At 43.5% G+C, this 23,260-nt stretch overlaps 1 protein-coding gene across 2 annotated transcripts in view; it reads left to right on the forward strand.

Moving 5' to 3' along the window:
• The first annotated feature begins 693 nt into the window (after nucleotides 1-693).
• Nucleotides 694-23,260, forward strand: part of LOC109428528 (paired box protein Pax-1) — a 213,629-nt gene continuing 191,062 nt past the window's right edge. For both annotated transcript variants that reach the window (XM_062844325.1, XM_029855182.2), the window contains exon 1: nucleotides 694-3,318. In XM_062844325.1, the coding sequence (XP_062700309.1) occupies nucleotides 3,309-3,318 (10 nt within the window). In that variant the 5' untranslated portion in view covers nucleotides 694-3,308. The remainder of the gene's footprint in view (nucleotides 3,319-23,260) is intronic.

Below are 23,260 nucleotides of genomic sequence, written 5' to 3' on the forward strand. Positions count from 1 at the left end.
CGTTTAATGCATAAGTGTTAAGGAACAAGTCATTGTTATATTTAAAGGGTGTCCATTATGCCCCGTACCTTCCCTGCCAGCCCCAAAAAACACACGGTTTTCAATTCATTATTTCTTCACAATAATGACATTCTAGCAGCTGTAAATGATTGAAATGCGTAGGAAACAAGTTAAAGTTTTAAGCCAACTGATAATATATTAAGTTTTTATCTGTTATACAGGCCTAACATACTCATTTGCTTAAGGTGTCCATTATGCCCCTAATCCCCCTATCCAAAAAGAAACCAATGCTCAAACATCTTGTTTGACTCGATCGAATTTTCATTAGTGTCAAACTGATGTTGTTTCTTGAGTTCTTTCCTTGTCAAATATTTGACCCTGTGTGCTTCAGGCCTAAGTTGGGAAGCAGTCTTTGCCCAGTCAGCGGGTCGTTATGCCAATAATACGGTAAAAAATTTACCGAGAATCAGTAAATATTTTACCGAGATATCAGCTGTTAGATTCTCGGTAAACCGTTTACCGAGATCAATTTCTAAATTTAAGTGTGCATATCTTAGAAGAATTCAGAAAAAAATGATATTACGATCTCTTTTAAGCAGTCTAAGTAATAATTACTGTTACAAAACCGAAAACATTAGAACTACTATAACTTTAAGATAACAATGCATGGATAAATCGATCGAAAAAACCGACAATCTTTCTACTGTGCCTCCTTCGATTAGCGCTATCACACGCTGCTGCCACGCTAATTAGTGTCAATTCTACAACTCACTCGCGAAAACAAAGCACCAAGCCCCATTCTCTGTGCCGCCATTTGTTCCCGTTTCGCTCCACTTCTTGCCCGGAGGCCGTGATGACCTGCAAACCGTCGTCGCATCGCATCGCTCTGTCTTCATCGTCGTCTCCGTCAGCAATCATCCCAGCCCAGCTTGTCATCATTCTGCTTTTGAGCTTCAAGCTGAAGGTTTTCCTTCTTCTGTGTCTATTGTTTCGCTGTTGCGACTACAGTCGATTCTTTCACGTGGAGTCGATATCATCGACGTGAAAACGATTTTCCGGGCTACTATGATCTACCCAAATAATGACGTTTGTCTGTACGCCACCACCTGCTCGCTCGGACACGCTGTCGGGTGTCCTTCAAAGTCGGCGTGCAACGTCTCATCCCTTGTCCAAGTTTCGGCTTCGTCCTCGCCTACTACTCTTCGCCTTTCAACTTCCGAGATCGATTTGAAAATTGAGTGTCAAATTCGTTTCCGCTGACCCATTGCCGAACGAAATTAAAACGCTTCGTTAGCTGCTAACCATCTCTCTCTCTCCCTCCAGGATCCGGACCGAGCCTTTTCTCGGTGATTATCGATCCGGTTCCTCTGGTTTTCTGGTGCCTCTGCCTCTGCCTGTGGTGGTACAGTTCATTCACGTAAAATACCCGTTTTCACGCGCAACGGCAGGCGAGGCGCAAGGATTGCTTCGATGCTGCTGTGATGGTTTTTCCCCCATCCATCTGTCAGACGCACGCAGCGGAACGGAAAGTTTGCATCATTTTCCACACATCGTTTTACCTTAATCTCACCGTGACATCTCGCTCTGGCATTCCCTGTTTGCCGGCCCACCGTCCGGTCGCATTGTCTCGTTTTCGCGTACCGTGTCCAAAAAACACAAACTTCCGTCTCGTCAGACTGACAGAAGATCACAGCAGGATGATGACAACCGGCGGCGGGAGAGAATAATGGAAAAAGTGCGTGCCGAGTCATGGCCTGCTTTTTTGCTGTTTGTAACCAGAAACCAGAGAAGCGAGAGAAATTGTCAATAAAATGGATTTTGATTATGAAATTGTGTGTGAAAAGTAGTAGGCACAACACCACCAACCATTTTTCCGAAAACTCCTCCCCATTAGCTATGCTCGCTGGCAGCAGATTGGCCGTTCAGCTGTGACGGAGACTTGACTGACGGCTGACTGCTTGGATGGCAACCGAGAGCAAGAGAGAGAAAACGCGCGACTGACACGCCCCTTTTCACGGGCTTCGCCTGCATGCACACCACTACACAGCGCGACGTACGCACTGGCTCTCGGTTTTTTGTGTGTTGGTACGCCTGGCTGGCTGGACGTGAACCGCGCGCGGTTTTGTTTGCATTCGTGTTGGTGTTGGTGCAAGCAAGGGCAGGGTTGAGCAATCGCGGCGCGAGAGAGCGCATCGCGTGCTTCCACAGATGATCGCCGCAGTGTCCGATGAACGGAGGAATAGCCCAAACGCGAAAATTTCTTGCTGCCGCTGGTCTGTTGTCATCGTCGCCGCCGCCGTTGTCGTTCTGGTAGTCGTAGTAGGCCGCCGATTTCAATGTTTTTCGCGCACAACCGTGGATAATTTTTCGTTGTTTACAGAGAAGAAGTTATACGATTGATTTGTGCAAGCGCGAGCGCCCCTTGGTGAATCCGTCAAAAGTGTCATCGCGGTTGACAGCAAATCGCCCGTAGAAACGTCACTTTTTCTGACCGGGGGTCAAACCCGTCTCCAAGCCAACGTTCATGCGTGCGGTGTAGGTGTATGTGTGCGTGGGTGTCATTCATGCAGAAGCAATCCTTTTTCGTACAAGGACATCGGAAATACGTACGGTCCTTTCCGGTTCGTGGTTCAGTGATTAAACGGGCGTGAAAGTGTTCATCCATGGATTTGCTCTGGGTAATAAACAGTCGATTTGTGGGATTTACACCGGAATAAAACTTAACAGTGCAAAATATGTGTGTCTAGTGCGCCAATGTGTGAATCACAGCAAGCCAAATACCTCATGTAGTGTGAAAGCATCGTAACAATCGACGACATCCAGTTCTAGATGAAAGTAAAAATCTATTGTTTCTATATAGGATGAGTGCCTTACAGGACCAAAAGCAGGAATGTCGATGAATGTAGAGAACACATCGCAACTAAACCAATAGTACAAAACTATATCGAAACACTATTTTAAACATCAAAACCGTTAAACGTGAATAAAACAATTCTACAACAGAAGAAACCTCAGAAACGTCACTTTTGGCACTCTGGATCTCGTGGATAACCGCAATCATAGTAGGCATCGTACGTTTACACAAATCAACATCCAAGTTGGATTCGACCGGCGGAGATTTTAGCAGCACCGATTTGCTGCACCGATTCGGCAACAAAGCGTTGCCGTTCGTGGGCCATCCACCGCCTGCCCAGTTCTACCAGTCTCCGCTGACATTGCTCCAGCCACCGGCCACGTCCTCACCGACGCCGCAGTCCTCTCAGTCGGAAGATACGCGAAAGGCCACAGCAGCAGCCGCCGCCATCAAGATGGAACCAGGTAGGTGAAACCCGACCCCACGGCATTCCGTCGCCGACACCGACGCAAACTCCGGTAGCCCTAATTTCGTGATCGGGCCCCGAAACGTCAGCTCCATGACGACGGTCAACCAGAACCGAAAAGAATGTTGTCTGACACCCGGGGACGACATCGGGTCGGGAATGAAAGATCCCGAAAACAGTAAGGATTTGAACCCTAAATAAGTACGTTGGGCGCGCAGATCCAGACTCCCGTCCGGCGTCCCTGCCTGTCTATAATCCATCTTGCTCAGCGCAGCTCATCGCCCACGAAGACGGCGATGATCGCGGCGCAGTCAGTCTCCCAGTCATGGATTGCTTTGTTGCTTTGTTTGAGCTTCTTGGCTTTGGGCAAATATTAGCTCTTTCGATTTTCCTATATAGACGATGCGCGCTCGCTCACAGTGCTTTTGACGAAGGCGGCTACCGACCGCGGCCTGTCTATGATGGGTTTGTTGTTGATCGGTTTCTATTCTGACGGGTCTCGGTGGGCTTTTGTTTGATTGAGCGTTCTCTGTATTTTCTTTCTTTTTTATTTGCTTATTGTTTTCAAAGCTACTGGATTTTTGGGATCAGGTTTTTTTTACCTTTTACCGTTCAAATCTTTCGAATTCAAGCAGCAATTATATGTACATAGATTTATGTTTAGTCGATTTTTAATTCGATATCACGATACCAGAGCTGCGCAATATCAGTCTTGTCACTTGACTACTGATATTGTACCATCATCGCCTCTCCCACTGTAGGCCAGTCAATACTAAGCTGACAAAACCTTCAAAACGATCATAATTTGATTGATCGTATGCTTTCATGTGATGAACAATCGATTGAGTTTTCAGTTAGATAAGTACACTGGAACTGGATACTTGAATCGTCAAAGGTTTGAGGGTAATGATGATGAAAGAGACGGAAGATAGCAAACTTAACACGGCATCCCGTATCACCTTAATATTGACCCTCACTCTGCATCACACTGAGAGGAAATTACATTTCAATTTTACTGGAAAAAGTCAAGCAACCGTTCAAAAGTGATTTTTTCAGTGGATTTACCGTCTACCCCCGTTGGTTTGAACGACACCTCATGCTAACCAACGGGGTTCGTTTTTTAATTTGAACTTCTAGTAACCCTAAAAGCATCGAAAAACACACTGATGGTAACCGTTTTTGCTGTTTTGCTTTGATTCTGCGTTCCGTTTCACCCCGTTCCATGATTAGAATGACGTTTGATTGATTTTTAATTTGAACGATGTGCAGATTAGAGGGGGTCAAATTCAAAAGTGCTCAGATTAGATGAGATCAAACCAACGGGGGTAGACGGTGCATGAATTAAGTGAAACCCGCTTGAAAATATAGTGAAACTCCAAAGAAAATTTATTGGAAACTTCGGACTGTATCGTATTGTAAATTGTCACCCATCACCAAAGAACCATGCATGAATGTGATTATGGCAATATGTTCTGTAAATTCTAATGTTTTCATTCATTGAAAGGAACCATTTGGTGGTCTCCGATGGCATGGAGACGAACCACATAACTCTTGAACAAGTTGGCCGATTTTCAATATGTTTCGGTGAATCCGGAGATTTTCATGTACCTACACTGTGGTGCATAATATATCGGACAAACGCCGATTTTCATACAAATTGACCAATTTTGAGATGCTGTAACTATGGTTTGCTTCGATGGATTGAGCTCAACATTTGACACGAAACTACGGATATATTGAATTTTGCGTAAACGTAGTGCCAAATCATTTGACCCAAACTTTAATTTCACATACACAGTAATGTTTGCTTTATATTTATTTATGCATGCATTACGGCTTGAGCAGCGTGGTTACTTGGGTATAATGCCCAGACCTGTGATCAGAAAGGATTTGTATTTTGTATACGAGAAATTCAGCATATTATGTGAAGAATTGGTGGCAGTTAAAATTCTCGAATAAAACGAAATTGAAAAAAAAACAGCAAATTTGTAATTTCGTGTAGCAGCACAAAATAAATATGTCGACCCGCATATTTTGGTGAATTTCAATTCAACCGATGGAAAGTGAAGTAATTGGCAGTACTACGCCATCCGGAATGTTTTGTTTTCGGGATTCAAAAGTGATGCCATTTCTGCGGTAATTTCCAAGTGTTTCTGCTGCTGATTCCACTGGAACTTGCATTGCCCACTTGTTTATTCCACGTATGGAATAAGACATGGTTTTTTTCGCGATAATGAGTGAAAATATCGTGGGCAGTGCTTTTGTAGTTTGTGTTTTAATCGCCAGTGATATTCATGCGTTGATGCAAAGCTGAAATATTCACTATTAGGGCAGAAAAATCCAAGGGTCTAGTGATATCATCACGCTAAAGTGTGTTTGCCTGAAAATGTCATAATTTGAAATCGAACAAGAGAGCCTACTGTGATGCGGAAAACATGGCAGCAGGCACCTTAAACGTGGAATGTGCATGTGGACGGTGGAATAAATTAGGCATTTTAAAATGGAATGTAATGATAAGTTCACCACGAACAAGCTGCATTTTGTTTCATTTCAAAGAGCGAGTAAAGACGCTTGAGCCTAGGTATGAGGGTCAGGACACAATTCCTACACTACACAGTGGTTTCGCCATAGGCCATTTATCCAAAAATGTGAACGCAATGAAACCAGCGTCGTCATGGTCGCGATTTTTTTCGCCGTCAAGTTCGCAGATTGTGAACAATCCTCGGTACTCACTTTACGTAATTTATGTTCAATCCCTTACTGTCAGAGCTGTCAGATCGGTGTAACACGCTAAATATAATTTACACAAAAGGCAATTTACACGGAAAAAAATACACGGTAATGAATATTTATTGGATACCGGACTGGACACAGAAAATTTAATGGTTTTCTTTGGTACATCGAGGTCTTGAAATTAGTCTATGATGAAACTGTGATATCATTGCGGCAACATAAAGTTTAATGCGTTGCGTGGTAACGGAGTAATTCGTAGATTACATACTGAAAGTTGTCATGTTAAAACTTCAATACTTCTATTCTAATTGCTTATGGAATGCTGTTTGGGAAGGAACAGCTATCCAATCAGAGGTTGAAGTAAAAAAGACATGAGAACTTCCATTGCCGGCCACGCCCATCTTCTCCGTTACGTGGATAGGAAAGGAAGTGATGATATGACACTTACTTTACTCCCATAGGTCACGGCGTGCATATGGTGAAGGTTTATCACAAAAAATTAGGCATCGCCAAATCCGCCGTTTTTCGAAAATATGGACTTCTAGCTTTCATTTAACGTGTTCCCCAAAAAAATCCACCGAGGGATCCCGAACAACTTTTTCAGAATACTGTTTTTCCCCGTACAAAATGCACGGTTCCAAATTAATCCCTATTTCTACTTAACAAACATACCCAATTTTTGTATGAAAAAGTTCCCCCGATGGAATATTTCGATGTTGGGCTTGAATGAAAGCTGGTAGCGTCAACTTTCACGTAGCGTAAAAATTAGCGATGCCCATTTTTTTGTAATAAATTTGTTCTACCAGACACACCGTGAGGTGTCAAGGAGTTGGATATTTGGAATGGGGTGATTTAGGAATCACTATAAGCGAGTGATGCGACAAGATTCAGATTGTGTAAGTGTATTTGAGTAAATCATGTAGATGTGTTGCAGTGAAAGTGTTTTAGTATATTTAAACACCAACGTCGGGAGTGACATAGCTAAGAAATTTTGTCACTCCATGGGCCTTTTTGATTCCGGGATGGGGCAAAGGCATTTACACTGTGTCCTGGCTAACAAACCTAGGCTTAACCGCCATTGATCGGTCTCTGAAACGATAAGAAGCACGTTATGTGGATGGGAAAGGATAGTAGGGAAGGATAACTATTTATCGAGATGCCAGCGACTCACCGACGCCCTCGAAAAAATAGAAAGGAAATAGGATTTTGGGACAGGAATGGTCAGGAATTCAGTATGATTTTAACAGTACATGTAATTAAGACACATAAACATGATTATAATTTGCTAATATAACCATAATTTTAACTGTTAAGGAAAAACAAAAATGTATATACAATTATATTAGTCTATATAGGTTGCTGAATTCATGTATGAACAATGGTAGCGATTCTTTTAGCAGTAGAGTTCGCAGATGTTACCGTAAAATGGGGTAACTTGCAACACTTTTCGACTTTGAAGCAATACCATTTTAAATCTAAACATTTCAAACATACTGTAAAGCATTTTGATGATGATGATGATGATGATGATGATTGAAGTGTACCCACCATCAGCGCAAGGATTACCTGTGACTGCACAATCATTCCGGAAGGGAATAATCTACCTGATGGTTTGTTGTAGCAGAGAGAGTTAAAATCGCTGAATCCTTTCGGTAGTTAACAAAAGTTGCTATCTCATGACAAAAGTCTGGCTACTTAAGTCCGATCATCAGTTCATTCAACACCCTTCGATATCAGCGAAATGGATACTTCCCAATCGGACTGGAAAAAAGGAACATCCAACAGACACACATCAACATTCTCGTGCTCATCATTCTACCACAGACAAACAGACGTATTACTTGGAACAAATTGCGATTAAAATCATTGTCACCCAGTGCTAATAACGCTGTGTTTCGCAGTGAGCAAACGTCTAAAGGGAGCAAAAACGATGCGAGTGCCATGAGCAAGAGATTTGCGAACTACAGAATATTTGAATAGTCCGTTAAAAAGGGAAACGATGGGAAGTGGGTAGAGTGAGACATCTATTTATCTGTGCTTACATTGTGGGGTTGGAGTGGGCAATAACTTCCCGATCCTTATGAGGCGTTTTTGCCCGATAAAAGTCGAAAAGTTTGGATGTGTCATACAATCCTATGTGCCTTCTTTCCTAGGAAATTATGATCTGGTACATTAAGATACTGCGCCGAAATTCAGAATTCCCGCAACCCACTATGACCGGACAGGATCACTCTCTCATTATGAGATAAGTTTTTGAATCGAATGACCTCAAGATAGATAATGGCCCGGCTTGGTGGTCTAGTGGCTTACCGCTTCTGATTCGTATGCAGAAGGTCCTGGGTTCAATCCCTGGTCCATCCCTCTCCTCCTACTTTGTACCTTTCTATTCAGTTTATTTCTCTTTCCCTATTTTTACATACCACTCATGCTAGTGTCAAGTGCCAAAACGTCGGAAACGAGTAAAAAACCGTTTTGTCACGCATCCCTATGAACAGAGACCAGAAACGGAGTTTTCCTTCTTCCAACTTTCGCAACACAGTGTTATTCTATTAGGGTATGTGTGCCATCAGTAATCTCACGCTCCCATATTCATCCTATTCGAGAACAAGCGATTACGGTTCCGATTGATTCCGTTCTTTTTGTTTTCATGGGTGCTCACTTCTATCAAAAAATACAAAAATAAGAAACAAAACAAACAGCGCTTCAATCCTTTGTTTTTCGTAAGATGAAAATGGGAGCCACATGCTTAATAAGGGAACTAATACCCTATATAATGCCTACAAATATGCAAGCGAACTATGCGCTTTATCTTCATAGTAAATATCATACAATGTATCACCAAGACTGGCTATAAATACAAAGGTGACTCCCAGATCTACCATCCTTCCCCAGCGTCCTTATTCATTTGGATCTCAGTGCAGTAGGTGTCAAAGTCGGCCATTTTGAGATTCTAACAAGTGTGTCCTTAAACGAATGAGTCCAAAATAGTCAGAATTGTCCGAAAATAGCAAAAAAAAAACCATTTCAGTTTCACTGGTACCACGGCCTCTATCGTCACAGTCATGCGGCATGGTTATTCAGCATGACCATGCTGAGAGTTACGAATTCGATTCCTGATCGTTCCAGCAACTTTTTGTAAAGGGAATCGCCTTGACTTCCTTATGCATAGAGTATGTACGTGCCTACCTCACGATATACAAATGCAAAGTAGTCATTGGCAGAGGAAACTCCTCAGTTCAAAATTGTGGAAGCAACAAATAGTTAAATCTATGGTGGAAGTGCTCATAGAAAACAGGGTATCTACTTATGAGGCAACATAAAATTTCCTGGTAATTCTAAGAACCTACTAGGACTTTTCCAAATACTATAAAAATTTAAGAAAAAACATTCAGGAGTTCAATCAATGATCGATAAATTCTTCTCACAGTTTTGAAAATGAACTTAGATGTATGATCTCTGTGCTGGTGGTGTAGTAATGTTGAGATTTCGAAATTCTATCCATGATTTTTCCTAGAATTCCTTCCGGAATCCCCCCTTGGATTTCTTCCGCAAATCCTTCTTCGACTTCTTTTCCATTTTATTGCAGATTTTTTCTTGAAATTATTAAAGGTTTTGTTTGGGTTTCTCTAGTTTTTCCAAGTATATTCAGTCCAAAGGTTTTTACATATTTGCTTCCTCAAATATTTTCTTCCGAGATTTTTTCGGTGTTCTGTCAGGAGTTGAAAAACAGTTCCCCCCAGTATTTCAGCAGACGTTTATCACGGAGATCTTGCTGTGTTTCTCGCTGGATTCCTCCCGGAGATCTTTCCAAAGTTTTTTCCAGATTTTTTTCCTTCTTGGTGATTTTGGGATAGTTTTTCAACAGTTTGCTCGGGATGTTTGCAGACATTTTTCCAGAGATTTCTTCCAGAGAGTTTTCAGATATTTCTTTCGGGTGTCGTTGCGGGAATTTGTCCATAGTTTCTCTCGGAATTTCTCTTGGAGGTTTTCAAAGTTCCTCTTTACATTTCCTTAATATTTCCTCCTGGTATTACTTCCAGATTATTTTTCTGAGATGTCCCAATTTTTCTCAGTATTTCTCCATTAGAATAACTAGCCACAGAAGTCCAATGTCGCGACTGTTCGTGTGACTAACATCTAGTTTGCCACGCCCTTACAGCGTCAGTAGCGGTACTAGAAGTGTCAAATAAATTTTGTTTACCAAAACAAAAGATGCTCTTCAATCAGAACACATAAAAACAATCAATGATCATTACAATAAAAGGTATTAATTCAATTAAATAGAAATAGTGACTACAGCGCCATTGGAGTTCTAGCACAGAACAGATGTGTATCTTCGAACAAATTTGAAGTTTCGAGGTGGAAGTCGTAAATTTTTCACTTGGAAAACTAGATTGGAATGAATTTCCTTGGAGAAATAACAAATCATCAAAGCGTGCTTCGCTCCCGCCCTATGCTCGCTGTACAAAAAAGCTTGCTTTCCACCACCAGGTTCGCTAGTGTCCAGCAATCAAACGAGCGGCTCTTTTCGCGATGAAGATTCACCCCCGTGGTTCTAGTGTATTTCTATTATTTCTTACGAAGTTCCTCTCAAACTTTCTACTGTAAAGGTGCCATTAGACTGTTTGTCATTATGACAAATATTTGCCATTGAAGCCCAACATACATCCAAGGTTGCTATGATTTATGTTGTGTTGGCCATTTGTTGGGCTTGTTTGGCAAAATTTTTGTCATGTCTAATGGGACTTTAAGTCTTTGCGGAGTTTTTCGCAAAATTTTATAGATCCCATTTTCTCCGGGAGTTTGTTATAAGAAATCTCCCAGGCCCAGGAGACATTCCACGAAAAACTCTTTGATGAATTTCTAGATGAAATCCCATAAGGGGTGTCCAGAATCTCAGGATAATTTCTTATAGATTTCAGAAAGAGGTCTGAGATTTCTAGATGGACCCACTTACAGTACATTACAAACGCATTTTATTCATATTTACCAACAATGGACTCTACATCTGAGTAGACCTAAGTTAGCTTGGTGCAAATCTTCCCTGAGTGTTCCAGGTTTTTCCCTGCTAAATAACATATTCTGAGGATTCCCGGTTTTCCAGGTTTTTTTTTCAGGTAGTAGACGCCCTGAACACTATAAGCTCGATCTATTTTCATAAAGTTGATTCAAATTTCCAAACCTAGAGTGAAAATCTTTGACGCTCCGCGATGTCAATATTGAAAACAATCGACACTATGTGCCTACTTTGATTTTACCATAAGAGAATTTATAGTGTCTGCAAGAAATGTCAAAAGGGGGTGATTCACAATGCAAGCCTAACTTTACCAAACACCGTATCTAACAAAATCCACGAACGGAGAAAATCGAAGGGGAAGTTCTCTGTTCCTATAGCAACCCATACATTGAGCATTTCATAATCGTGAAAAATCCTGGTAGTTTCTCACAAAACATCCCCAAAGGTGAGTGATACGAGTAGTCCTTAACGAAATTCAGCGCCTCATGAGAAAATCTCTTTTTTGTTTACATATGTTACATACGGTGTTGGCAGACAATTAAACGTTCCATAATAAATACAAAATTTCCCATAAATAATTCGAAAAGTCCCAGTGAAGAAACAGGGGTGTAAGCAGTAATAAATAACAAAAGTTCCATAAACAAATAGAAAAATGCATAAATAAATCAAAAGTTTCCATAAATAATTGATTTTTGAGCAATTAAAAACGTCAAAAATGCAATGAATAAATCAATTGTTGCAATAAAAAAAGCCAATTTTCCCACCAAATAACTTCGAATTTTCCATAAATAAATCCGATTTTTCCATAATAAATTAGAAAATTCACAATAAAAAAATATCGAAAAAGCAATAAAAAATTCAAAAAATGCAATAAAAAATGACGAAATTACCCATGAAAAACAAATGCAGAAAAGTATGAGACAGTGAAATGCTGAATCGCACTTATATGATTGAATCGACTGAAAAGCTTGCGTAACTATGATTGCAATTTACCAAGCAATTGCTTGCTGTCCGAACTCGCTATCGCTCGTCGGACCTAAAAAAAGGGATAACATCTATGCTTGCATTATACCGGGCAAATTCTTGAATCTGTGGTTTGCCTAGAACCGAATCGATGCAGTTGCGGTGCATCGGATATCGGAAACTTCGGCGGCCTTCTGCCGCCTCAGTTCCTCAATCCTCTATGCGGCTTCGCCGCATGGTCTATGTAATTTTTGGCTCAAAATGCATTTACGTTTATTGCTCGTTTTTTTGACATTTATTGATAATTTATTTTTTTGTTATTGCACTTTTTGAATTATTTATTGCTTTTTAGATATTTTTTTATTGTGAATTTCCCAATTTATTATGGAAAAATCGGATTTATTTATGGAAAATTCGAAGTTTTTTGGTGGGAAAATTGGCTTTTTTTATTGCAACAGTTGAATTATTCATTGCATTTTTGGCGTTTTTAATTGCTCAAAAATCAATTATTTATGGAAACTTTTGATTTTTTTATGCACTTTTCTATTTGTTTATGGAACTTTTGTTATTTATTACTGCTTACACCCCTGTTTCTTCACTGGGACTTTTGGAATTATTTATGACGAATGATCACTTTCTTATGAGTCGTTTATATTTTAGCCATACGGTGTTTGGTAAAGTTAGGATTGATTTTGTGGCAAGATAGCTTAAACAGCTGGATGGCATCCACAGTCTGCCATCCCTTGGACCAGTTAAGGAATTTTGATGAATTTCGTTAGTTTACTTCGCTGAGTGTGAATCGAGCGCAGTATATACGAAAGGGAAGAAAATCTGAGAAAGTCTCCTTTTCGCAAATTTGGCGGGTCGCGTGTGTTGGCCATAGTGCGTTATTCAGACTGTTGCGATCGAAACCAGCAAAAAAAAACATTTTTTTTAGCATTTTCTCATCGTAATAGGTAAAACACTCACGCAAATAATAGGTAATAGGTGAAACATCAACAAATCCCGTTGCAGTTTTGCATACAAACTTTAGAGGCACAAATCTAACGAACGAGGCCTCGAACCAAGCCGCACTTGATTATCCTGGCTTTGCTCACTTGCAAACAGTGGCAGCATTTCCAAATCGAGCGCATTTGTTTACGAATTTACAAGATTGGTGCTCTTGAAAACGTGAGTAGGGGTCCAAGTCGGCCATTGTGGCAGCCATATTGGTATTCTTTGATGCTTCTCCTTAATGCTTTCTGGACGCAGTTTTGAAAAGTTGTGACAACTGCACAGCATAACCTGCTATGATCAGACTTTCTTATACATGGCTATGAACATCAGTGTGCAGTTTGATGGAAAAGTTTTGTTAAAAACTATCCTCAAGCGGTAATTTATGAAATTGCTAAAAACGTTGTACGCAACGATTTTTACAGCACTCGTCGTAATTATCCAACTCGGCAAGCCTTGTTGCGTAATAGTAGACTAGTGCTGTAAAAATCGAGTTCTGCACCGAGTTGGGTGCGACGTTTTTTGCAATTTCATGAATTACCGCTTGAGGCTAGTTTTTAACAAAACCTTTACATCAAACTGCACGCTGATGTTCACAGCCATGTATAAGAAAGTCAGACCATAGCAGGTTATACTGTGCAGTTGTCACATTTTTTTAAAATTGCGTTCAGAAAGAATCAAGAAGTTGATATAAACTGAACACAGTGCTGTAATGGTTCATTACGCATCGCAAATCAGTGCTGTAATGAACCATTACAGCACCGCTTATTTGGTGTGGGAAAGTAGACCTTTTCCTGGCAGATCTGCGTGAGGTAAAACAGCCTATTACGATGAGAAATTGCGAAAACTACTATTACTATTAGATCCTAATATCACAGACAAACAGACGTAACACTCTTCAAAACGGCTTGGCACATACATATAACGACCAATTCAAATTTCATTTGATTTCCGCGATCTTTCTACCAGAGGCTCTAGTGTTCGATCGCTTTGACATTTGCCAGAGACACGAAAATTACAAGAAATTTGTGTAGTAGTGTGCGTGTCAGACAAACGTCAAAACAAAATCCATCATGGCCGACAGTGTCGCGCGCGGTTCTACCAACAGCTGGCAGTGTGCTCATAAAAAAGATACCGGGCAAAAGTTTTTGATGAATTTCCTCTAAGAGTTACGTCTGTTTGTCTGTGCTAATATAATAGGATGATTAAAGTTGTAAAAACCATATAATGTGATTAAAAAATGCAAGCAAAAACAATTGTCCTTAAAAAATCAGCTCCCATATAACGGTTTTGGCCAGGATGTTTCTAATTTGGCCACTCCTATAAGAAATACACGTGATTGGCCGAAATAGAAATCAAAGTTGAGAATATGGTCAATACTGAGGCAGTGCTTCTACTTTGGTCAAATATTAACCCTAGTAGGATGTTGGGGCCAATATGACCCAGATAGGCACGCTGAACGTGCAAAACGTCAGCGTGGTGCACCTTTCCTAATATCTTAGGAGAGTTAAGTATTAGCTTGATTTCTGTATTTTTCTTATAGATTATAGATTGAAACCTTTCATTTGACACATTGGTAGTTTTTATAGGATTGACATTGATTTTATTGCCCTTTTCCAGTCGGCCAGTATGTCTGAAATAGACGTATAAACTTGAAGTATTTTTAGTCAAAGTACGTTTAATTGGCAAATTGTGAAGTTGTAAAAGACGGACCCGGATAGGGTGGTGCTTGGTTGACTTTCTATTCCGCAGAATTGTAACTTGTTCTGTGGCTTAGTTGGTTAAAGCGCCGGACTAGCGATACGGAGTCGTGGGTTCGAATCCCACCAAAACAAGTGGTAATTTTTATAGGATTATTGGTCAATTCTATAAAAATGATTATCCTTAGACTGGACAAAACCGGTGCCCACACCCTACTGGTGAGCTCTTTTCATACTACTTTCTTTCTTTATTCATTACAAGAGTCAGTGAATCTGCGTGAGATTAGTTGCTCAAATCTATCATGGAAAGCAACCATAAGAAAGTCTCTATGCTAAGCTAAATTAGATCTTAAGAAAAATATCTCAGAAAACGATTAATTTTGCTGAACCAGAGCGTCGATATAACAGCAAAATTTGCTAATTCCCAGTCAAAAATAGTTAAGGCTTTTTTCGGCATCATCTGCATCGGCAGCCATGTTGGATATGAGCCTCAAAATTTCAAAGTGATAATTCTCTGCCACCAAATCGAATATTCGTATGAAAAAGTATCATCCTATATGCTCACTCGCAGTGATTGCGGTGATACTTTTTCTGCTGCGTTGCTGCAGAATTGACAGATTTTTATCACTTCAAAAATGCGAGGCAAACAATCATTGAAAAGCAAAAAGTCAATGATTCGTTTGGAAACTTAGTGATGCAGTAAGACTCCTTAATAGCTATAGTGAAACTGTACACTATTCCACCTAGCTACAATAGTTCAACGAGAGCTACAGTTCTCTATGAAATCTACTGCGAGCACTTTCTTCACATCTCGCTCAGATTACCAACGGCTTCTCTGAAGTGTAGATTATTGCAAAAACAAACGAAATTATTCGCATCTCCTCTTTTGCTCTCTGAACCCCTTTCCAAAACCCGGCCTCCGGCTCGCCCTAATCCAAAGCCTACTTAGAACGCTCTTTATCACTCCTTTCGGGTGCCCTTCGCTCCGCCTAACCCTACTCAGGAACATAATATCGTAATTATCGATTATCGATAATTATATTTTATTGCTTTAAATTTCTGTTTCTGAAGTACCGAGAACAAATCGGTACAAGTACATTTTCTGCAGTCGCATTCATGACCTCTCGGATTTACACATTTACCGATCCGATTTGGGCAAATGTTCTTTCGAGTTTTAATCCTTCTCCTCTCGGCGAAAAAGAATCGAAGAAAAAAAAAAATCGATTCCCAGAGACAAGAGGTCTCCCGACAATAACACCCGAAAAAATAACCGAGGATTATGTGTATGATTTAATATTTTCCTGCCCCTTGTTCGCAGTCCGATCTCTGAAATTTATCCCTTTTCTACTCTGAAGAGTTATTAGCAGATAACAAAGGAGTTATGTCTATACACGCACATACGGCTCTAGAAGAGCCTGTTGCTCGGCTCAACAGAAGAAAAAAAAACTCATCGAAGAACCCAATGGCTCTACGTCAGCTTATCGGAAAGTGATCCTCTCCAGAGCGAGCGCATTCTTCTTCGGAGGAGGCCCCGAGGAGGAGCGCTGGGCTGAGGACCTCCGAGCAACCTCAAACAACCGCAAGAAAATTGCTTTCCATTCTTCGCTGTGTGGGCTTGAGGGCAAGGCTTCTGGTTTTATGTCCTCCGCCGCCACCATCCATCGTCTTTCGTTCGATTCGTTCGAGTTGTTGGGTGATGACAGATGCCACTCTCGACAAATATGACGATTATGTTAGGTTGGGATATTTCTTTACTAGGATGGGATTGACGATCCGATTTACCTGCGAAACCAAGGTGTTGACATTGTGGGCCTCGGAGGCAAAAAATGAGAACCTCGTGACGTGCTGCAATCACATCGCAGAAGGCTGCGAAGCAATCGCGCAGACTACTTCGATGATTGAACTTGCCGGCTTCGAAAGACCGGCAGCCAGCGCCTACCTAGAACGCGCCGCGTGGTTATCAACTCGCCGTCATCTACCCCTCTGCATAGTAGGGGATGCGGCCGGCGTGGTGGCCTACTTGGACTGTTGCGTTGGGGGAAACGAGCGCAGCTTCTATCGGGCTGCCGTTATCAGCGGAGATTGATCTGCTTTTGACGGATTAAAGGCACCCACTCACGTTGGGCTGTAATCCGCTGGCTGATGGTGGAGGGAGGTAGAACGACAAGTGGTTTCATCGAAACATACCGTCATCAGCCAAGAGTATATTTAGTTTTATGTTACTGTAGAACAGTTGAGTGCTCTTTTCATTTGTATCAGCTTTATTGCCGGATAATGTTGGACAAATTGCTCGAGAGGGTAGATGATTTGATTAGAAGAGAAGAGGCGATTGCCCAAATGGCTTCAAATAAACGATACATGTACTGATGGATTATTCCTTTAAGTATTATAGAAAGCTAGAGGTGTTCATGAGTCAAGTTAACTTTAACTCTAATAACCTGAATTCTCGAAGGAATTTTAACGCTAAACTCTCGAACAACCAAAAATAACTAAATTCTAAGTAATTTTTAAAGCAAACCCTACGAAATTTCTGAAGAAAATTCTACATTATTTCTAATAAAAAATCTAATAAATTTTCTGAAGTAACCCGGGATTTCCGAGGGAAATTCTCCGGAATTTCCGGGGGAAATTCTCCGGAATTTCCGGGGGAAATTCTCCGGAGTTTCCGGGGGAAATTCTCCGGAATATCCGGGGGAAATTCTCCGGAATTTCCGGGGGAAATTCTCCGGAATTTACGGGGGAAATTCTCTGGAATTTCCGGGGGAAATTCTCCGGAATTTCCGGGGGAAATTCTCCGGAGTTTCCGGGGGAAATTCTCCGGAATTTCCGGGGGAAATTCTCCGGAATTTCCGGGGGAAATTCTCCGGAATTTCCGGGGGAAATTCTCTGGAATTTCCGGGGGAAATTCTCCGGAATTTCCGGGGGAAATTCTCCGGAATTTCCAGGGGAAATTCTCCGGAATTTCCGGGGGAAATTCTCCGGAACTTCCGGGGGAAATTCTCCGAAATTTCCGGGGGAAATTCTCCGGAATTTCCGGGGGAAATTCTCCTGAATTTCCGGGGGAAATTCTCCGGAATTTCCGGGGGAAATTCTCCGGAATTTCCGGGGGAAATTCTCCGGAATTTCCGGGGGAAATTCTCCGGAATTTCCGGGGGAAATTCTCCGGAATTTCCGGGGGAAATTCTCCGGAATTTCCGGGGGAAATTCTCCGGAATTTCCGGGGGAAATTCTCCGGAATTTCCGGGGGAAATTCTCCGGAATTTCCGGGGGAAATTCTCCGGAATTTTCGGGGGAAATTCTCCGGAATTTCCGGGGGAAATTCTCCGGAATTTCCGGGGGAAATTCTCCGGAATTTCCGGGGGAAATTCTCCGGAATTTCCGGGGGAAATTCTCCGGAATTTCCGGGGGAAATTCTCCGGAATTTCCGGGGGAAATTCTCCGGAATTTCCGGGGGAAATTCTCCGGAATTTCCGGGGGAAATTCTCCGGAATTTCCGGGGGAAATTCTCCGGAATTTCCGGGGGAAATTCTCTGGAATTTCCGGGGGAAATTCTCCGGAATTTCCGGGGAAATTCTCCGGAATTTCCGGGGGAAATTCTCCGGAATTTCCAGGGGAAATTCTCCGGAATTTCCGGGGGAAATTCTCCGGAACTTCCGGGGGAAATTCTCCGAAATTTCCGGGGGAAATTCTCCGGAATTTCCGGGGGAAATTCTCCGGAATTTCCGGGGGAAATTCTCCGGAATTTCCGGGGGAAATTCTCCGGAATTTCCGGGGGAAATTCTCCGGAATTTTCGGGGGAAATTCTCCGGAATTTCCGGGGGAAATTCTCCGGAATTTCCGGGGGAAATTCTCCGGAATTTCCGGGGGAAATTCTCCGGAATTTCCGGGGGAAATTCTCCGGAATTTCCGGGGGAAATTCTCCGGAATTTCCGGGGGAAATTCTCCGGAATTTCTGGGGGAAATTCTCCGGAATTTACGGGGGAAATTCTCCGGAATTTCTGGGGGAAATTCTCTGGAATTTCTGGGGGAAATTCTCCGGAATTTTCGGGGGAAATTCTCCGGAATTTCCGGGGGAAATTCTCCGGAATTTACGGGGGAAATTCTCTGGAATTTCCGGGGGAAATTCTCCGGAACTTCCGGGGGAAATTCTCCGGAACTTCCGGGGGAAATTCTCCGGAATTTTCGGGGGAAATTCTCCGGAATTTCTGGAGGAAATTCTCCGGAATTTCCGGGGGAAATTCTCCGGAATTTCCGGGGGAAATTCTCCGGAATTTCCGGGGGAAATTCTCCGGAATTTCCGGGGGAAATTCTCCGGAATTTCCGGGGGAAGTTCTCCGGAATTTCCGGGGGAAATTCTCCGGAATTTCCGGGGGAAATTCTCCGGAATTTCCGGGGGAAATTCTCCGGAATTTCCGGGGGAAATTCTCTGGAATTTCTGGGGGAAATTCTCCGGAATTTCTGGGGGAAATTCTCCGGAATTTCCGGGGGAAATTCTCCGGAATTTCCGGGGGAAATTCTCCGGAATTTCCGGGGGAAATTCTCCGGATTTTCCGGGGGAAATTCTCCGGAGTTTCCGGGGGAAATTCTCCGGAGTTTCCGGGGGAAATTCTCCGGAATTTCTGGGGGAAATTCTCCGGAATTTCCGGGGGAAATTCTCCGGAATTTCCGGGGGAAATTCTCCGGAATTTCCGGGGGAAATTCTCCGGAATTTCCGGGGGAAATTCTCCGGAATTTCCGGGGGAAATTCTCCGGAATTTCCGGGGGAAATTCTCCGGAATTTCCGGGGGAAATTCTCCGGAATTTCCGGGGGAAATTCTCCGGAATTTCCGGGGGAAATTCTCCGGAATTTCCGGGGGAAATTCTCCGGAATTTCCGGGGGAAATTCTCCGGAATTTCCGGGGGAAATTCTCCGGAATTTCCGGGGGAAATTCTCCGGAATTTCCGGGGGAAATTCTCCGGAATTTCCGGGGGAAATTCTCCGGAATTTCCGGGGGAAATTCTCCGGATCTTCCGGGGGAAATTCTCCGGAATTTCCGGGGGAAATTCTCCGGAATTTCCGGGGGAAATTCTCCGGAATTTCCGGGGAAAATTCTCCGGAATTTCCGGGTGAAATTCTCCGGAATTTCCGGGGAAAATTCTCCAAAATTTAAGGGGGAAATTCTCCGGAATTTCCGGGGCAAACTCTCCGGAATTTCCGGGGGAAATTCTCCGGAATTTCCGGGGGAAATTCTCCCGAATTTCCGGGGAAAATTCTACAAAATTTAAGGGGGAAATTCTCCGGAATTTCCGGGAGAAATTCTCCGGAATTTCCGGGGGAAATTCTCCGGAATTTCCGGGGGAAACTCTCCGGAATTTCCGGGGGAAATTCTCCGGAATTTCCGGGGGAAATTCTCCGGAATTTCCGGGGGAAATTCTCCGGAATTTCCGGGGGAAATTCTCCGGAATTTCCGGGGGAAATTCTCCGGAATTTCCGGGGGAAATTCTCCGGAATTTCCGGGGGAAATTCTCCGAAATTTCCGGGGGAAATTCTCCGGAATTTCCGGGGAAAATTCTCAAAAATTTAAGGGGGAAATTCTCCGGAATTTCCGGGGGAAATTCTCCGGAATTTCCGGGGGAAATTCTCCGGAATTTCCGGGGGAAATTCTCCGGAATTTCCGGGGGAAATTCTCCGGAATTTCCGGGGGAAATTCTCCGGAATTTCCGGGGGAAATTCTCCGGAATTTCCGGGGGAAATTCTCCGGAATTTCCGGGGGAAATTCTCCGGAATTTCCGGGGGAAATTCTCCGGAATTTCCGGGGGAAATTCTCCGGAATTTCCGGGGGAAATTCTCCGGAATTTCCGGGGGAAATTCTCCGGAATTTCCGGGGGAAATTCTCCGGAATTTCCGGGGGAAATTCTCCGGAATTTCCGGGGGAAATTCTCCGGAATTTCCGGGGGAAATTCTCCGGAATTTCCGGGGGAAATTCTCCGGAATTTCCGGGGGAAATTCTCCGGAATTTCCGGGGGAAATTCTCCGGAATTTCCGGGGGAAACTCTCCGGAATTTCCGGGGGAAATTCTCCGGAATTTCCGGGGGAAATTCTCCGGAATTTCCGGGGGAAACTCTCCGGAATTTCCGGGGGAAATTCTCCGGAATTTCCGGGGGAAATTCTCCGGAATTTCCGGGGGAAATTCTCCGGAATTTCCGGGGGAACTTCTCCGGAATTTCCGGGGGAAATTCTCCGGAATTTCCGGGGACATTCTCCGGAATTTCCGGGGGAAATTCTCCGGAATTTCCGGGGGAAATTCTCCGGAATTTCCGGGGGAAATTCTCCGGAATTTCCGGGGGAAATTCTCCGGCATTTCTGGGGGAAATTCTCCGGAATTTCCGGGGGAAATTCTCCGGAATTTCCGGGGGAAATTCTCCGGAATTTCCGGGGGAAATTCTCCGGAATTTCCGGGGGAAATTCTCCGGAATTTCCGGGGGAAATTCTCCGGAATTTCCGGGGGAAATTCTCCGGAATTTCCGGGGGAAATTCTCCGGAATTTCCGGGGGAAATTCTCCGGAATTTCCGGGGGAAATTCTCCGGAATTTCCGGGGGAAATTCTCCGGAATTTCCGGGGGAAATTCTCCGGAATTTCCGGGGGAAATTCTCCGGAATTTCCGGGGGAAATTCTCCGGAATTTCCGGGGGAAATTCTCCGGAATTTCCGGGGGAAATTCTTCGGAATTTCCGGGGGAAATTCTCCGGAATTTCCGGGGGAAATTCTCCGGAATTTTCGGGGGAAATTCTCCGGCATTTCCGGTGGAAATTCTCCGGAATTTCCGGGGGAAATTCTCCGGAATTTCCGGGGGAAATTCTCCGGAATTTCCGGGGGAAATTCTCCGGAATTTCCGGGGGAAATTCTCCGAAATTTCCGGGGGAAATTCTCCGGAATTTCCGGGGAAAATTCTCAAAAATTTAAGGGGGAAATTCTCCGGAATTTCCGGGGGAAATTCTCCGGAATTTCCGGGGGAAATTCTCCGGAATTTCCGGGGGAAATTCTCCGGAATTTCCGGGGGAAATTCTCCGGAATTTCCGGGGGAAATTCTCCGGAATTTCCGGGGGAAATTCTCCGGAATTTCCGGGGGAAATTCTCCGGAATTTCCGGGGGAAATTCTCCGGAATTTCCGGGGGAAATTCTCCGGAATTTCCGGGGGAAATTCTCCGGAATTTCCGGGGGAAATTCTCCGGAATTTCCGGGGGAAATTCTCCGGAATTTCCGGGGGAAATTCTCCGGAATTTCCGGGGGAAATTCTCCGGAATTTCCGGGGGAAATTCTCCGGAATTTCCGGGGGAAATTCTCCGGAATTTCCGGGGGAAATTCTCCGGAATTTCCGGGGGAAACTCTCCGGAATTTCCGGGGGAAATTCTCCGGAATTTCCGGGGGAAATTCTCCGGAATTTCCGGGGGAAATTCTCCGGAATTTCCGGGGGAACTTTTCCGGAATTTCCGGGGGAAATTCTCCGGAATTTCCGGGGACATTCTCCGGAATTTCCGGGGGAAATTCTCCGGAATTTCCGGGGGAAATTCTCCGGAATTTCCGGGGGAAATTCTCCGGAATTTCCGGGGGAAATTTTTCGGAATTTCCGTGGGAAATTCTCCGGAATTTCCGGGGGAAATTCTCCGGAATTTCCGGGGACATTCTCCGGAATTTCCGGGGGAAATTCTCCGGAATTTCCGGGGGAAATTCTCCGGAATTTCCGGGGGAAATTCTCCGGCATTTCCGGGGGAAATTCTCCGGAATTTCTGGGGGAAATTCTCCGGAAATTCTCCGGAATTTCCGGGGGAAATTCTCCGGAATTTCCGGGGGAAATTCTCCGGAATTTCCGGGGGAAATTCTCCGGAATTTCCGGGGGAAATTCTCCGGAATTTCCGGGGGAAATTCTCCGGAATTTCCGGGGGAAATTCTCCGGAATTTCCGGGGGAAATTCTCCGGAATTTCCGGGGGAAATTCTCCGGAATTTCCGGGGGAAATTCTCCGGATTTTCCGGGGGAAATTCTCCGGAATTTCCGGGGGAAATTCTCCGGAATTTCCGGGGGAAATTCTTCGGAATTTCCGGGGGAAATTCTTCGGAATTTCCGGGGGAAATTCTTCGGAATTTCCGGGGGAAATTCTTCGGAATTTCCGGGGGAAATTCTTCGGAATTTCCGGGGGAAATTCTTCGGAATTTCCGGGGGAAATTCTTCGGAATTTCCGGGGGAAATTCTTCGGAATTTCCGGGGGAAATTCTTCGGAATTTCCGGGGAAAATTTTTCGGAATTTCCGGGGGAAATTCTCCGGAATTTCCGGGGGAAATTCTCCGGCATTTCCGGGGGAAATTCTCCGGAATTTCTGGGGGAAATTCTCCGGAAATTCTCCGGAATTTCCGGGGGAAATTCTCCGGAATTTCCGGGGGAAATTCTCCGGAATTTCCGGGGGAAATTCTCCGGAATTTCCGGGGGAAATTCTCCGGAATTTCCGGGGGAAATTCTCCGGAATTTCCGGGGGAAATTCTCCGGATTTTCCGGGGGAA

Source organism: Aedes albopictus, chromosome 1 (assembly GCF_035046485.1).
Source record: "Aedes albopictus strain Foshan chromosome 1, AalbF5, whole genome shotgun sequence".
Taxonomy (NCBI): domain Eukaryota; kingdom Metazoa; phylum Arthropoda; class Insecta; order Diptera; family Culicidae; genus Aedes; species Aedes albopictus.